Here is a 16,634-nt window from a genome sequence, read left to right as displayed (position 1 = left end):
TGATTCTTAACTTTTAGTCTGTTGATATGGTGAATGACATTTATTGATTTCCAGATGTTGAACCAACCTTGCATCCCTGGGATAAAACAAACTTGATCATGATGCACTATCTTTTTAATATATTTTTGTATGTGATTTGCTAAAATTTTGTTGAGAATTTTTGCGTTGATGTTCATTAAGGATATTGGTCTGGAATTTTCTTTCCTCAATGTGTCTCTGTCTGGTTTAGGTATCAGAGTGATATTGGCTTCATAGAATGAGGTTGGGAGGGTTCCCTCCTCTTCTATTTTATGGAATACTTTGAGGAGTATTGGAATGAGCTCTTCTTTAAAGATTTTGTAGAACTCGGCTGAGAATCCATCTGGTCCCGGACTTTTCTTTGTTTGGTAGGCGTTTGATGACCTCTTCTATTTAATTGCTTGAAATTGATTTATTTATGTTGTGTATGTCCTCCTCGTTCAGTTTAGGTAATTTATATGTCTCTGGAAACTTGTTGATGTCTTCGAGGTTTTCTGTTTTGTTGGAGTATATATTTTCAAAATAGCTTCTAATTATGTTTTGTATTTCACTCGTGTCTGTTGTGATAGTTCCTTGTTCATTCTGAATTTTAGTAATTTGAGTTCTCTCCCTTTTTCTCTTTGTTAATGTGGCTATGGGTTTATCAATTTTGTTTATTTTTTCAAAGAATCAACTATTTATTTTGCTAATTTTTCCGATTGTTTCTTTTGTTTCAATTTCATTGATTTCGGCTCTGATGTTAACTCTTTCCTGTCTTCTACTACTTTTGGTGTTGGTCTGCTCTTCTTTTTCTAGGGCTTTGAGCTGTAGTGTTAAGTCGTTTATTTGTTGATTTCTACTTCTTTTGTTGAATGTGCCCCATGAAATAAATCTTACTCTAAGTACTGCTTTAGTGTCCCAGAGATATTGATATGATGTGTCTTTGTTCTCGTTTAGTACTAAGAATTTTTTTATTTCCCTCCTAATGTCTTCTGTTATCCATTCATCATATAATAGTGTATTATTTAATCTCCAGGTATTGGAGAAGTTTCTGTTTTTTATTCTGCCATTTATTTCTAATTTCAATCCATTATGATCTGATAGAGTACAAGGTAGTATCTCTATCCTCTTGTATTTGCTAACACTAGCTTTGTGGCATAAAACATGGTCTATTTTAGAGAAGGATCCATGTGCTGCTGAGAAGAAAGTATATTTGTTCTTTGTTGGATGGTATATTGTATATAAGTCGGTTAAGTCTAAATTGTTGATTGTGTTATTGAGATCTATGGTTTCTTTATTCAATTTTTGTTTGGAAGATCTATCCAGCGGTGAGAGAGGTGTGTTAAAATTGCCTAGTATTATTGTCTTGTGGTCTATTTGATTTCTGGAATTGAGAAGGATTTGTTTGACGTACATGGATGAGCCGACGTTCGGGGCATAGATATTTATGATTGTTATATCTTGCTGATTTATGCTTCCCTTAAGCAGTATGAAATGTCCTTCTTTATCCCTTCTGACTTGTTTTAGTTTGAAGTGCACATTATCTGAAATGAGGATGGATACTCCAGCTTTTTTGCTGTGTCCGTATGCATGGTATGTTTTTTTCCCATCCTTTCACCTTTTGTCTGTGGATATCTCGTTCTATGAGATGAGTCTCCTGCAGGAAGCATATTGTTGGATTTTTCTTTTTAATCCAATCTGCCAGTCTATGTCTTTTGATTTATGAGTTCAGGCCATTAACATTCAGGATTATTATTGTGATATGCTTTGTATTCTCAGTCATTTGACTCATTTTTGTTTTTTGACATGATTTGGCTTCTCCTTTATTTGGCTATTCCTTTAGGCTAGTTCCTCCCGTTGCTGATTTGCATCGTTGTTTTTCATCTCTTCCTCATGGAATATTTTGCTGAGAATGTTCTGTAATGCTGGCTTTCTTTTTGTAATTTCCTTTAGCTTTTGTTTATCATGGGAGGTTCTTATTTCGTCGTCAAATCTGAAAGTAAGTTTTGCTGGGTATAAGATTCTTGGTTGGCATCCATTTTTTTTCAGGGCTTGGTAAATGTTGTTCCAGGCCCTTCTAGCTTTTAGGGTATGGATTGAAAAAACTGCTGATATTCTTATTGGTTTCCCCCTGAATGTAATTTGATTCTTTTCTCTCGTGGCCTTTAAAATTCTGTCTTTATTTTGTATGTTGAGTATTTTCATAATACTGTGCCTTGGTGTGGGTCTGTTGTAATTTTGTATATTTGGAGTCCTATAAGCCTCTTGTACTTGATTTTCCATTTCATTCTTCAGATTTGGGAGATTTTCTGATATTATTTCATTGAATAGATTGTTCATTCCTTTGGTTTGTTTCTCTAAGCCTTCCTCAATCCCAATAATTCTTAAATTTGGCCTTTTCATGATATCCCATAATTCTTGTAGATTCTGTTCATGATTTCTTACCATCTTTTCTGTTTGGTCAACTTTGTTTCCAAGATTAAATATTTTGTCTTCAATGTCTGAGGTTCTGTCTTCCAGGTGTTCTGTCCTATTGGTTATGCTTTCTATGGAGTTTTTAACTTGGTTTATTGTTTCCTTCATTTCAAGGATTTCTTTTTTTTTTTTTTTGATCTTTTTTTATTGTAAACAAATGGGATACATGTTGTTTCTCTGTTTGTACATGGCGTAAAGGCATACCATTCATGTAATCATAAATTTACTTAGGGTAATATTGTTTGATTTGATTTCTGTTTGACTTTTTTCAGTATCTCTAACTCTTTATTGAAATGATCTCTTGCTTCCTGTATTTGCTATTTTAACTGTTGATTGGTGCGATCATTTAATGCCTGCATTTGCTCTTTCATCTCCTCCGTCAATGCCTGCATTTGCTCTTTCATCTCCTCGTTTGCTTCCCTGATCGTTTTAATCATGTACATTCTGAACTCCCTTTCTGACATTTCTTCTGCTGTGCTGTCATTGGGTTTTATTGGTATAGTATCTAGGTTTGTTTTGGACATTTTCTTCCCTTGTTTTCTCATATTGGTCAGATGTCAGTGGGACTCTGAGATATTGCAGATTTCCTCTATTTGCTTATAGTGTCCCTGTAGATGTCCAGTGTATCACATCCCAGCCTTCAGTAGCCTGAAGTCTTGGAGTAACTTGATAATGCAGTGCTTCCAAAGAAAGGTGCCTCTAGCCTGCTACTGGTTCCAGGGCTTGGAGCTGGCTCTGTGTGGAAAGGCTCTCACTGGGGGGGCCTGCTCCGAGAAGCTGGCTGTGTGGAAGGAGACCACCGCCGGAGTGCGCAGGGCTGCCTGGGGAAGACTCTAGCTGCCCTGCCCTACTCTGATAAGCCGCCCCTATCCGGGCCTGCTGCCCAGGCCCAGGCCGAGCTTCACTGGGTAGGGTAGACTCACCCTGTGGCTCTATTTTAGTCCAAGTCTCTCAATGCCTCCCCTTATTAAATCCTGGGTTCTGGAGTGACTGAAGATGCAGTAACCCTCTTCTGCCATCTTGGATCACCCCATGGAAAGAACCTGTGGCCAGATGGGGCAGGGCCACCTGGAGAAGTCTCTGGCTGCCCTGCCATGGTCCCAGAGGCTGCTTGCAGGTCGGAGCTCTCCACTGGCTCGGGGACTTGGGGCTGGCTCTGTGTAGAAAGGCTCTCACTGGGCAGTCTGCTCTGAGAAGCTACCCTTGAAAGGTGCTTCCTGCCAGAGGGAACCAAGCTGCTTGGGGAAGTCCCTGGCTGCCCTGTTCTGGTCCCTGAAGCTACCAGCGAGCTGGAGCTCGCCGTGCTGGCTCAGGGACTTGGAGCTGGTTCTGTGCAGAAAGGCTCTCACTGGGGGGCCTGTTCTGAGAAGCTGGAGAAGCTGGCCATGTGGGAGGAGCCCACCTCCGGAGTGCGCAGGTCTGCCTGGGGAAGACTCTAGCTGCCCTGCCCTACTCTGATAAGCCACCCCTATCCAGTCCTGCCGCCCAGGCTCAGGCTGAGCTTTACCGGGTGGGGGAGACCCACCCCATGGCTCTATTTTAGTCTGAGTCTCTCAATGCCTCCTCTTATTGAATCCTGGGTTCTGGAGCAACTGGAGATGCAGTCACATTCTAGTCCGCCATCTTGGATCGCTCTGTGGAAAGAGCCCCAGATTCAGTGTTTGATGGGTGTGTTTCTTGGTTAACAGGTGGCACCTCCTAGCTGTGCTTTCATGGTGGAAGGGTAGAGATGTCTCTGGGGTATCCTTAATAAGGGCATGGTCCCAATTGTGAGGGTGTGCCATTAAACCTAATTACTTTCCAAAAGGCCACACCCAATTTGACATTGGGAGTTAGAATTTCAACATATGAATATGAATTCAGAACACAGTAGTTGTGGATTTTCCAACCAAGAATATTGTGGGGGGCATTTCTGTGATTTGTTTTATTATATTATCTGTTACAGAAAGATTTCTCCATTGATTAATACTCAAGCCAAGGAATTTATAATGCCTATAACTTTTTCCCACATTTAAACTGGTGAATTAGAATTGTACATAATGGTATCATTTGTTTTTACATATTTGTATATGTGCACAATATAATGATATAATTTGGCTAACATCATTCCCCAGTATTTCCCCTTACCTTTCCCTCCCCTCCTCTTTCCACCCTATCCCTTTTGTCTTTTCTACTGGTCTCCCTTTGATTTTCATGAGATCTGCTCATTTTTCTTTTCCTTTCTTTCTCCTAGTTTCCACATATGAGATAAAATGATTACCTTTTGTGTTTGATTTATTTCGCTTAACATAATGATCTCAAATTCCATCTATTTCCCTGCAAATGACATAATTTCATTCTTCTTTATTACTGAATAAAACTCCATTGCGTATATATAACACATATTCTTTCTCTATTAATCTGTTAATGGACCCCTAGGCTGGTTCCATAATTTGGCTTGTGCAAATTGTGCTGCTATAAATGTGAGTATGCATGTATCTCTATAGTATAGTTCTTTAGGATAAACATGGAGGAGTGGTATAGGTGGGTCAAATGGTGATTCCAATCCTAGTTTTTTGAGGAATGACCATAATTATTTCCATAGTGGGTGTACTAATTTACAATCCCACCAACCATGTAAAAGTGTTCCTTTTCCTCTATATCCTCTTGAGCATTTATTATTATTTGCGTTCTTGATGACTGCCATTCTGACTGTGTGAGATGAAATTTTGATTTGTGTTTCCCAAATTGCTAATGATGTTGAATATTTTGTTCATATATATGTTGGCCATTTGTAGTTCTTTTGAGAACTACAAAAATATCACAAAAAATTGGGTATTTTTTGATATTAAGTAGTTTTGGGTTCTTTATATGTTGTAGACACTAATCCTGTCAGAAGAGCAGCTAGCAAAGATTTTATATCATTCTGTAGGTTCTCTCTTCACACTCTTGTTTCCTTTTCTGTGCAGTATATGGCTTATAACTTGAGAGAATCTTCTTACTTCAGAGAAGTCATTACAAAATGTCATTGGCCATCATAGGATATTGATATTTTATGTACAAATTCTCTACAAATTAATTCACTTAATTCTTATAAGAAACATGCAAAGTGGATATATTATTTCCTTTGTAAATGAGAAGAGGCAGGTTTAGAGAAATCAAGTGTCTTGTCCATGGACACCTAGTGAAGAGCTAGCATTCACATTTGTGTCAATTTGACTCTAAAGTTCATGCTCTGTTTAACAAGACCATCAAGTTGTAAGTCTAATCTGAAAGGGACTTTCTTTGAGATGTTTTGGCTGTCTGGTTTAATTATAGCTGCAAAGATCGCTTGCACAGAATCACTTACTCCTTCATGGTGCTGGATAAATTCAGCCTCATGGTGTTCTGCCTTCAACCTGTCCTCTTTTTATTAGGCTTTACTTGACTTTGCATTCTTACTTTTGATGCCATCAACCTGGCACACAAACCTAGGGCTCCATGTCCCAGTTTCAGAGACCAGGAAAAAAAAAAAAAAGAAGCTGCTGTTCATGGACTCTTTCTACTGAGCTTTAAAGGCCTGTGAAAGGTAAGTGTATGGAATTTCAAAAGATAACTTAAGCAAAGGTATTTACCAAATAAGTACATAAAGATTCCATAGGCCTGAAAACCGTCTTCCCTACACCAAGACCTAGAATGGACTTTCAAAAGGTATGGATGATAAGACAGCATAAAAGTTTTCAATTTCTCTTTCTCAGTTCCCTAAGTCCCAGCCTGATCCCATTCCATACCCCAAATCTCTGGAACTATCATGCTAGTTCAGATCCCCACCAATGGGACTTTGAGTTGTTTGATGAGAGTAAGTTTATTTTTCCTGCTTTAAGATCTCTGAACACATAATACTCTCCTCAGGATGTTCTTTTCTTGACCATTCAATGGTTACCTTGTTAGATTTTAGCTTAATTGCTGTTTCTTCAGAGTGGTTTTCTTCAATCATCCCATAAAAAGTAGACAGTTGTCTATCTCATCTTCTCTTTTGCTCTCCACCAGTGTTTATTATGAGTTAGCATTTTTGTTTTGTTTTTTGATTTATTATAGTAGGAATTTAACAAGGAATGTCTTGTTCACCAGGGAGCATTGCTAGTGTTGGGTGTATTGGTCACCTGTGATAAATCCACTATCACATGTTTATCTTCCTAAATATTGAATTAGCTTCTTCTAATACTTCACCTTTATTTAGTATGGGCCACTGTTGACCCCCAGCTTATAGCCAACCAACTGAATGAGATGAAACACTTAGAATTATTCTCAGCTATGAAAGCCAAAAGATTGAAAGCAGAATCTCTAAGTGAATCCATGATAATAAATTCCTGAGGTGAATTGTGTTTCTCTGTTCCTGGGCTCAAATATGCAGAATGCATTCCCACAAGGATTCCTTGAATTGTATTTCAATAAAAATTTACAGAAAGTTATAGTTGTTTTTTATTAGTTAATAAGACTTCTTCTTTCTGGTTCGACCTTGTAATTAGGATCCTAGGGAAAATTAAGATTAATTCTTATAATAGAGGGGGAGGAACTGAGAGGTGGTAAGGCCGAGGCATAACCAAATCCAAAATGGTAGATTTTTCAGGTGATACTACTTTGCTGCTGGAAGCAAGTCATGGTCAGTCTCATTAGAAAGAGGAGCAATGGTTTACTCCTGCTGACAAGGTAGTGGGGCTGCAGGTTTGGGGTCCCATCTCCAGTCTCACCATTCCAGTTCTTAGCACTCCCCTGTTCCCATTGCAGCCTCTATTCTCACATTCCAGAGGCTGTGAACCTCACCTGTGCTGCTTCTCACAATTGCAGGTGAGACTCAGTCTAGTTATGTAGCCATCTAGAGCTGAAAATTAGATAACCACGTAAAGCACCTGGTTTCTTGCTGTGTCTTACATAGAGAATTTCAACCCCAGGATCTCTCATTTCTCGGTGCATTAGAAATAACCCACCCTACGATCCTAATGTTCTGAAAAACCATTTCACCATTCTCTGGCATCTGCTTGATTTGTCTACATCATGACTTTAAGAAGTTCTGCAAATGCCACTGTTTATAATCCAAGCTTGTGAGCCTTCAAACCCAAGAAGCAGGAGATAGTCCCAGGTTCCTCTCCTTATTGGTCTGTTCCCTGTAATCTTCCCTCATACCAAATTATTATCTTTTTTATTTTTAATTATTTATTTTTAATTTTTATTTTTTACAGACTGCATTTTGATTCATTGTACACAAATGGGGTACATCATTTCATTTTTATGGTTGTGCACAATGTAGATTCATACCATTCATGTAATCATACATGTACATAGGGTAATGATGTCTGTCTCATATCCAACCAAAGGCCAAATTATTTTTAATGCTGAGTTCTCTTACAGATAACAGAAACCACTAGCACCATTACATGAGGGCATTTAATAGGTTAGATACTCTTAAAGTTGCAGGAGGGGCTGGGGGGATGGCTTTAAGGAGAGTTTCCAGCAATGGTTCCCAGAACCACACTGAAAAGTGGCTAAGGAAACTCTGCCTCTTCCATACCAAGAAATTTAGAAAGCTGGGGAAGGAGGAAGCCATTGCTGCCTCCTGGAAATAGGGGGCACAGTGGTTTCTGAGCACACCATCTTAGCTATAATCCATTCTAACAAGTGAATGTAAAAGGGCCTGCAGCCTGGCTCTCAACGTGCATGAGTCAGGACCTTGACATTGGGATCTTTGTGACCAGTGCTACAGGAAAACTGAGTTTCTCCCTTAACTGAGCTTTGCAGAAGAAACAGTGGGAGCAGAAGGAATTCTGTCACTACCTAGCTATTTTCTTCCAAATCACATAAGGATAGAAATGCTTATGGTACTGAGGCTGTGTATCAAACCCCACTGTTATGGTTTGGCTATGAGGTGTACCCCAAAAGTGCCTGCACTAATGCTCAGAGGTGAAATAATTGGTTTAGGAGAGCTATAATTTAATCAGTGGATTAATCCATTGTTTGGATTAATAATCTGAAAGGATTACTTGCTGTTGTTAATTGTAGGCAGATGGGGTGTGGCTGGAGGAAGTGGTCATGGGGTGGGGAGATTATCCTCAGGGATTGTATTCTATTCTCTTGGCTCTTCTCTCTCTGTTTCTCAGCTATCATGCAGTGAGCTGCTTTCCTCCACCATGCCCTTCTGCCCACCTCTCCCAACCACACTCTGCCTACATTACCACCCAGTTAATCTGTATTGGCGAATTAATCCACTGACTCAGTTATAACTTTCACAATCTAATCAGTCCACCCCTGAACATTCTTGCCTTGCCTCACACATGAGCTCTTAGGGACACCTCATATCTAAACCATAACATGCCTTATGTCTTTTTCATTAAGTCATTTGTTGAACATGTTTGGATTTTGATGTGGCCAAATTTAGCAATTTTACTTGATAAATCCTGTCTGTTTTTTCTGTTTTAAGATCTTTCCTATCTTAGTTGAAAAACATACATGCTCCTCTAATTCTTTCAGTTTTTGATTTTATGCAAAAGATATGAGTTGGGGCCTACCTTCATAAAGGAGATAATCACTTGTGTCAACACTACTTAGTTAATAGTTAATTCTTCCCTAGAAACTTGAAATGTCAAATTTATCACATACTAATGTATATAAACACATAAGTTTATAACTGGGCTTTTTATTTCAAGGATTTATTTGTTTAGTTTCATGAATTTAATTACCATAATATTACAATTCATTTTAATATTTGGTAGGACTAATCATTTTATCTTGTTCTCCTTCTTCATAATTATCTTGGCTGTTCTTATACATTTACATTTTCATTGTTTAGAATTAGCTTGTCAAATTCTATTAAAAATTCTTGAGACTTTTATTGTAATTGAATTAACTTTATAGATTAACTTGGAAAGTTTGATATCTTTATGATATTGAGTCATCCATTTCAATAACATCAAATGTCTCCTCATTTATTCTGGTCTCCTTTTATTCCTTCTATAAAGTTTTATAGCATTTTCCAAAAAGGTCTTGCCTGTAAAGTTCATTCCTAGATGCCTCCCACTGTTTGCTTCCTTTATGGTAAACAGGATCTTTTTACAGGAAATATATTGATTATGGAATATTGCTTTTGTACCTGGCTCCTTGCTCAAATATTTCTAGTTTGCATCGATTAAAGTTTATATGATTTTTAAGTGGGAAAAACTTTCAACTAGGACAGTAAGGCAGAAATGACACGAAATTTTTGCTAGGTTTTTTGCAGAAAAATAAATAACTAAAAATGAAAAATATAAAAGAATTAAAAAACAACAATCTGAGACAATATTTGAAATACATAAGAGAAAAATATTATCTATAGTCAGATATTTCTTTATAATAAGGAAAAAGATGATCACCATAATAGAAAAATAGGCAAAGGTCATGAATAAACAGTTTACACAAACGAAAAGAAATATATCTTCAATGAATGTGGGACAAAGGTTGGCTTATTAATAAACAGAAAATGTGAATCTAAATGTTATACCTTGCTATCTATTGACTTGGAAAAGGCAGATCACTAATCCTTATTGCTGTCATTAGGGAAAGAGGTAGTCTTTTACACTGACAATCCTTTTTAGAAGATTCTTTAGTGATATCTATATGGTGACCCTTAAAAGCTTCCTGCACTTTGACCTCGCCATTTCACTTGTAGGAATTCCAAGAGAAATGTTTCTGACACCTCTCAATGTTTGCACAAGCCTATGAAGAATTTTCTACTATTTAAAAAACCTGCAAAATTCTGGCTTAAATAAAGCTTTTAAGTGACAGAACAATTTCAAATGTCCTAATATACATTTATGTAGAATCATTTATTTATTTATTTTTGTATCACAGAAAGTATTTATTTTATATTTACTAAAACAGTGCTCTTAAAAGATTTTTGTCACTTCAATCTTGTGTGTATGTAAAGGATGTGGGAAATAAACTTGTCAAGTTATAACTATAACTTCATATTCTGAACCCAACTCTTCTGAATCACTTTTCATGTCGCAGTCCTCACTGTCTGCATTTACCCACATGACATGGCCCTCGGTGTCTTCAGGAGGACTGGCGAGGCAGCATTTCTTGAAAGAGCATTCCACTACTGTCTTCTGTTTAATGTCAGTGGGAAACTTTGGACAAAACAATGTCTGATGTCTTAATGACAGTCCAGCCCGACGCATGAATCGGTCACACCAGCCTCTTGTTGCTTTAAATTTTGTTTCGTCAATTCCGAGGGTTTTGGCAATTTCCCCTGCCTTCAACTGCATTGCTTGGCGTGTGATAGGCAATCCTTTAGCACGTGCCTCGCTAACAAAATGTAGTACAGCTTCATCTACCTGTGGGTATCTTCCTTTCTTAGGTCCTGTAAAACATTTTGTGGTTGCTTTGCAAGAAAATATGGAATTGCGATCATTCCTCCAACGACGAATATTTGCCGCACTAATATCAAATGTGCGCCCCGCTGCTCTGTTTCCATGCTTTTCTGCGTATACAATAACCCTACGTTTCAATGCTGAGTCATAGTGTAATCTTTTTGATGACATTTTAAAATGCCAATTAAACCTGACACATTTGATACCTACAATACATATGTCAGTTAAGGGATGCCACTGTAAGTTGTAAATTCACACGTGCACAAGCTAGGATAATTATGTGACTATCCTGGCTGACAGTAATGAGATGCATCCCAATTTCAGACAAGTTAAAACATGAAGAATACATTATATTAAAATATGTTTTTCAAGCTTGAAATGTTTACCAGATTCACACCAGTGCAAACAAACAAAAAATCCCAAGAGCCAAGGATAAGTGTGGTAAGTAGAAAGCTAGCGAAACAAAATATTATCTTTAAGATGAAATTTGCAATGGTCCAATTTGGTTTTAATTCCCTTTATTACTATATGGCTTACATGTAAATTTTTTGAACTGGATATGAAATCCAAGTACAAATGTTCTTCAGTCATTTAGTATATTTTAAAGCCAAGTCACTAAAGACAGAGGCTCACAAATGCCTTTCATCATTTACTAATAAAGGACCACATCTGGGGTCACTGGCCTTCATCAGCAGGTGCCCTCCTTTGGCGTGCAGATCTGATCCTGTGTGGAGAACATGAAGGGTCTTCTTCAGTTTCAGACCCTGAAGGCTCATGATCTCCCTCCTGGGATCCTGTGTCTCCCACCAGTTTCCGTAGAAACTTGAATTTAGATAAAAACAGATGCCATACAAAATACCAACCGCACACCATCAGCAGCAGGATGATCAGCAGCGTGGCCACGAACACCAGCAGCGTCAGCCCAACGTTGTGCCACATCTTGGGCGGAGGGTGGTCGCCTCAAGGCGGCGGGCGCGGCGGCGGCGGCGGGCGGGCGCGAGCTGGCTTCAGCGGCGGGCGCCGGGCGCGGCGGGGCTCCGGGGCGGCATGGGCGGCGGGCGCCCCTCGGCAGCGCCCCCAGGGGGCGGGGCGGCGCGGCGCGGGGGCGGGCACCGCGGCGCCGCCGTCTGCCGACCCTCCTTTTTGCCCGGGCGGACTGGGCGCTGGAGGGAGCTGGGACGCGGCGCGCCGCTACCCTCTCATCGCTCCGGGGAGCCCTGGGCCGCGGTGCCCGGAGACTCTGGTGGCGGCTGGATGCGCTTCCATGGCGGACGCCGCACTTCTGAGGAGAGGGGGTGAGCACGGGGACACGCGGCGGCCACAAGGCCCAGGTTGCAGCCCGCCAGAGGATCCCTCGGCCCCCAGGGACGCAAGATGTCAACGTCTCCTGGCGGCTGCCGCAGCGGATTCTCGGCCCCTAGATCATTTATTATAATCAAGAAGATTATAATAAAAGTGCTTTGAGCTTATTTGATCATAGACTCATTTTGTGGGGGAGGAGTATTGCAGGTAACCTAATTATACACAACATGACTTGAGAGATATTGGCTTAATGACATTATTATGGAAACATGCAAAACTGAGCTATATTTGTTGTAACAGAAAAATACAGTGAAACACAGTCAATATTCTAAATACATAGGAATGGTTAATGTTTAAACAATGCATGCTACGTCAATTTAATTGAATTGTGTAGTCACAATACACACTTTAGAAAAATAATTAATGCAGAGGAAATGTTCATGACATTTCCTAATGTGAAAATCAGGCTATCAAGTTCTAAGTTTAGTACATCATATCCTTTGGGGCATATATATGCATAGAAATATGTGGGAAATGAGAATTATCAAAATGTTAATAGGTACAATGGTTGACTCAAGATTATTTGTGACTCCAATTTCCTACCTTTGTTCATTTTTTTTTTCTTTTAATGACTATAAATTACTTCTCTTCTAGGAGCAATGCTATTTTTAAAAGTTCTTGCTAATGAGTTACCTTTTACATTTTGGTCAATTACTGTTGCCTGTGCCCCTCTCACATCATTTCATCTTCTGGTTTTTGTTTGTGGACTCTGTTCATTTCTGTTGCCAATTGTTGGGATCATGACTGCATTTATGAGTCTGTGCAGCTGTCCTTACTCTTTCAAGGTGACATTTAATATATGAATTTTTAAGTCAGACTTTATCATTGGCACAGAAAATAATACCCTTTTTAAACATATGCTGCATTTTAAAATGTGTATTCAGATAATATCTTTCCCCATTAATTATTAACCCATAACTGAATACATTACATGACACTTGAACACTTCCTGGTTCTGAGGTCATTAAGTCATATGAATGGCAGCCTAACAAGGTCTTTGACTTTTGGGGAAAATATCTATTTTTCAGCTCATTCTGCCTTTTAAGAGGTGTGGGCCTACTGTGCAGCTCTATGAAAGCAATCACTGGCTTTCTTATTTTTTCTGTAAATGAAGCTGATTCTTCTCACAAGCCAGCCTTCCCTGTCTGACTCCAGCTTTCTTGACCTTGTTCTTATCTTAGTTCCTTATATTGTCCCTGCCCCATGTCCTCATGCATAGCAACGTGCTTCAGACCCTTTCCACAGTTTACCTTCTCCGCACATAATGCTTTCTTGCCTTACCATGAAGAATATCCCTAGGTTCTCTGACACTGGAAAGCAATGTCATGAACGTCTCAGTTCTTAGTCACTTATAATGCAGGTTCTAAATGATGATAGTTCTCCAGGAAGCCATGGGGCTTATCCACCATGAGAATCTCAGGCTCCAAAGGCTTCCCTTCTCCGCATCATGGATTCCAGCTTTTCTTCCTTCTTTAGTGACTGACCATTTCCTCTAACTTGGGTTTCTTCATGCCACAAGGCTCAGTCAGGGGACAAAGATGACATCCCCGCCTGAAAGAGTAGCAAGGACAAAGGCAGAGAAGAGGGGGAAAGCACAGCATGGAAAACTTTTGGTGGAGCTGCAGCACATCGGTTAACTTGGGTGGAAGTGGGACATCAGGATGAAGGACTCCAGGGGCCTGGAGTGTGGCTCACTGGCAGAGCACTTGCTGAGCTTGTGCAAGGGCCTAGGTTCCATCCCTCGCAACATGACAAAACAACCAACCAACCCTCCCCCTGGAAGAAAACCTCAAACCAAACCAAAAACCCAAAACAAACAAAACCCCCCAAAATCAAAACCTCCAAAGCAAAAAATGAAAACCAAATCCAACAAAGAGACAGAGAGCCCCAAACAGGAAGAATCTTGTGGCCCACTCAGATGGATCCCTTGATCTTCTCAATGATCAAATAACTCGACTGTGTTCCTATGTCAGTAACAGCTGGTGAGATACAATGAAGGGACTGGAGGCCGAGCAGGGTCAGGGTGGGTTGTGTCAAGTGGGAGGCTTCCCAGTGGAAGGACAGTGAAGAGTTGATGTTTGATGGAGAGAGGGGGGGGGTGTTACAGAGAGAAATTTTGGTAGGAACCTTGAAAAACAAGTTGGCAAGAGACGGAAAACCAACTCCAGATCACTTAGTCGAGAAAAGAATTCATGGAAATTAATAGTTTTTGTGTCACTGTGAGTAATCCTTATGTCCTCATAAACAAACTTTAGAACACATTATGTGGGTAATTCATTAAGATTCAGAAATCAATGCATCTAAAATTACATATACTTATAAGTGTTTCAAAATTCTATTATTCAAGACTAGGAATCATATCATTCTTATTTTCTCAACATCATTCTTATTTTCTCATTAGGGCTCCTCCTAATTTGATTTAAAGACAGATGTGAAAGACTTCCATTGGTCTGGTACAGTTTAATTTGACCTGGTTTTTGCTTTACATGTTTTGATGTTGTTATTCAGCTTAAAATATTCCAGGAGTTTTTGTTTTTATCAAATAGAACAATGAAAAATGGTAAAAAAAAAAAAAAAAAAAAAATAGTGTCTTCTACCATGGGTCCTCCTTAGCAGTGTGGCATTCTCATGACAACCACTATTCACTGTTTCTTCTGGTTTAAACTAAAAAATACTGAAGCCAGTCTGCTTCATAATTCACAAGTTGCCTCAAGCTTGCACCAACTCCATATCTTTGTGTGTTTCTAGAACGTTCTTCCTCACATCTTCCCTTGGCTGTCTCCTCATTTAGGGGTAGGTCAAGTGTCATTTATTCAAAGAAACCACACTTGGTCTGAAGCAGCCTCTGCCTTCCTCCTTCCCTTGCTCACTTTGCCTCGCTTTCTTAAAGAACATGCTGTGATCTGAAATTACCATCTCCCTGATAACTTGGCTCTTTAATGTCTGTCCCACCAAAACGTCAGCTAAAGGAAACTTACCTGATCTCTCATCACATCGTCTGGGGACCTCAACACCTAGAAGAATAGTAGCCTCATCACTGGTTCTCCCTGGATACCTGTTGAGTGAACCAAATGAAACTCTCACATGCTGAAGTTGAATTCCCTGTACTGTGTTTTTGCCTTTGGACACTTGCAGTGGCTGTTTCTGTTCCTCAGAATATATTTTTTTTAATTCCAGGGAATTGAACCCAGGGGTGCTTAACCACTGAGCCACATCCCCAGCCCTTTTATTTTTTGATTTGAGATTTACTCTTTGTGTTTATTTATTATCTCTCTAAGTTGCTTAGGGCCTCACTATGTGGCTGAGGCTGGCTTTAAACTTGGGACACTCCTACCTCAGTCAATCGAGCCTCTGAGATTACAGGCATGCACTGCCAAGTCCAGTTCCAGAATATTTTTGTCCTAAATACCATTTCTTTGAATATTTGTTTAAATAAGTTCTCGATGAACTGTACCTGAGCACCCCTCTTTAAAATTGCATGCCCCTTTCTACACAGAAATCCTGCAGCTTCGTCTTTCCACATCTGTCTCCCCTGAGATCACATGTCACCTTTGGACCATCCACAGTGCACCTCTATGTTGCACTGTGCTGGATATCTTTTCTGAACCCTCCAGACCCACTCTTCACATTTGTTTGCTCTGTACCCTAAAAGCTGACGTGTGAGCCCTTGAGCTCTCAGTAGGATTGTCATGTCCTGGCTCACCGCTCATGCAGGATGACCCTGTCCTGCCTCCAGATTTCCATAATGGCTCCCTTCCTCATCACAGGCCTATTAATTATTGTTTGTTTCTCTGCACTGTCATGGAAGCTCTGTGAGATCGAGATTTTCTGTGTGTTGGCTGCTGATGAGTCTCATGTGCTCAGAACATGCCTGATGCAGAATAGATATGCTTTCCAGGGGAACAGTGGCACACATCTGTAATTCCAGCAAGTTCAAAGACAGCCTCAGCAACTTATTGAGTCCCTAAGCAATTGAGTGTTACCCTGTCTCAAAATAAAAAGGCTGAGGGATGTTGCTCAGTGGCTGAGTGCCCCCGAGTTCAATCCCTGGTATAAAAATAAAAAATTTACTGAATGTTTAATGATCATTGATTCTGTCCTTAGAAAACTGCTAGTTCACTCTTTTTTCCTTAACCCCTGCATCCCACATTTTGATAATTATATTATTATTTTAATTGTTCACTTATCTTTGTAAATTTAATATGCTTAAAGATTCATTCATTATTCTATACATTTTAGACACTATTCTTTGATTTCCTATTGTCTAGAATGAGAGGATGGGAACTGCTTCCATGTTCTCCAAATCTTCATCCATTTCATTTTTGTACTTTGTAAGATTAAGTTCAATAATGTATCTCTCCTGGCTTCAGCTCTGTTCTAGCTTGCTAAGGCTGGGACAAAGTCCCACAGACTGGGTGATTTAAATGACAGACATTTATT

The 16,634-nt window shown here is 39.6% G+C and overlaps 1 protein-coding gene and 1 long non-coding RNA gene across 2 annotated transcripts in view; both read right to left on the bottom strand.

Annotated features, from left to right (window-relative positions):
• The window catches only part of LOC306652354, a 908,127-nt gene that overhangs the window by 136,467 nt on the left and 755,026 nt on the right, over nt 1–16,634 (bottom strand). The window lies entirely within an intron of this gene.
• On the bottom strand, nt 11,273–12,244 carry LOC306652333 (small integral membrane protein 13-like). The gene has a single exon (XM_079125295.1). The coding sequence runs from the start codon at nt 11,769–11,771 to the stop codon at nt 11,508–11,510; it is 264 nt and encodes an 87-aa protein (XP_078981421.1). The 5' UTR covers nt 11,772–12,244; the 3' UTR covers nt 11,273–11,507.

Source organism: Sciurus vulgaris, assembly GCF_902686455.1.
Source record: "Sciurus vulgaris genome assembly, contig: HiC_scaffold_178_arrow_ctg1, whole genome shotgun sequence".
Classification (NCBI taxonomy): Eukaryota; Metazoa; Chordata; class Mammalia; order Rodentia; family Sciuridae; genus Sciurus; species Sciurus vulgaris.
Note: the sequence above shows the minus strand (reverse complement) of the source record. Positions and strands in the feature narration are given on the sequence as shown.

Coding starts and splice junctions, on each gene's coding strand:
- LOC306652333 (XM_079125295.1), bottom strand. CDS start 11,771: ATGTGGCACAACGTTGGGCTGACGCTGCTGGTGTTCGTGGCCACGCTG.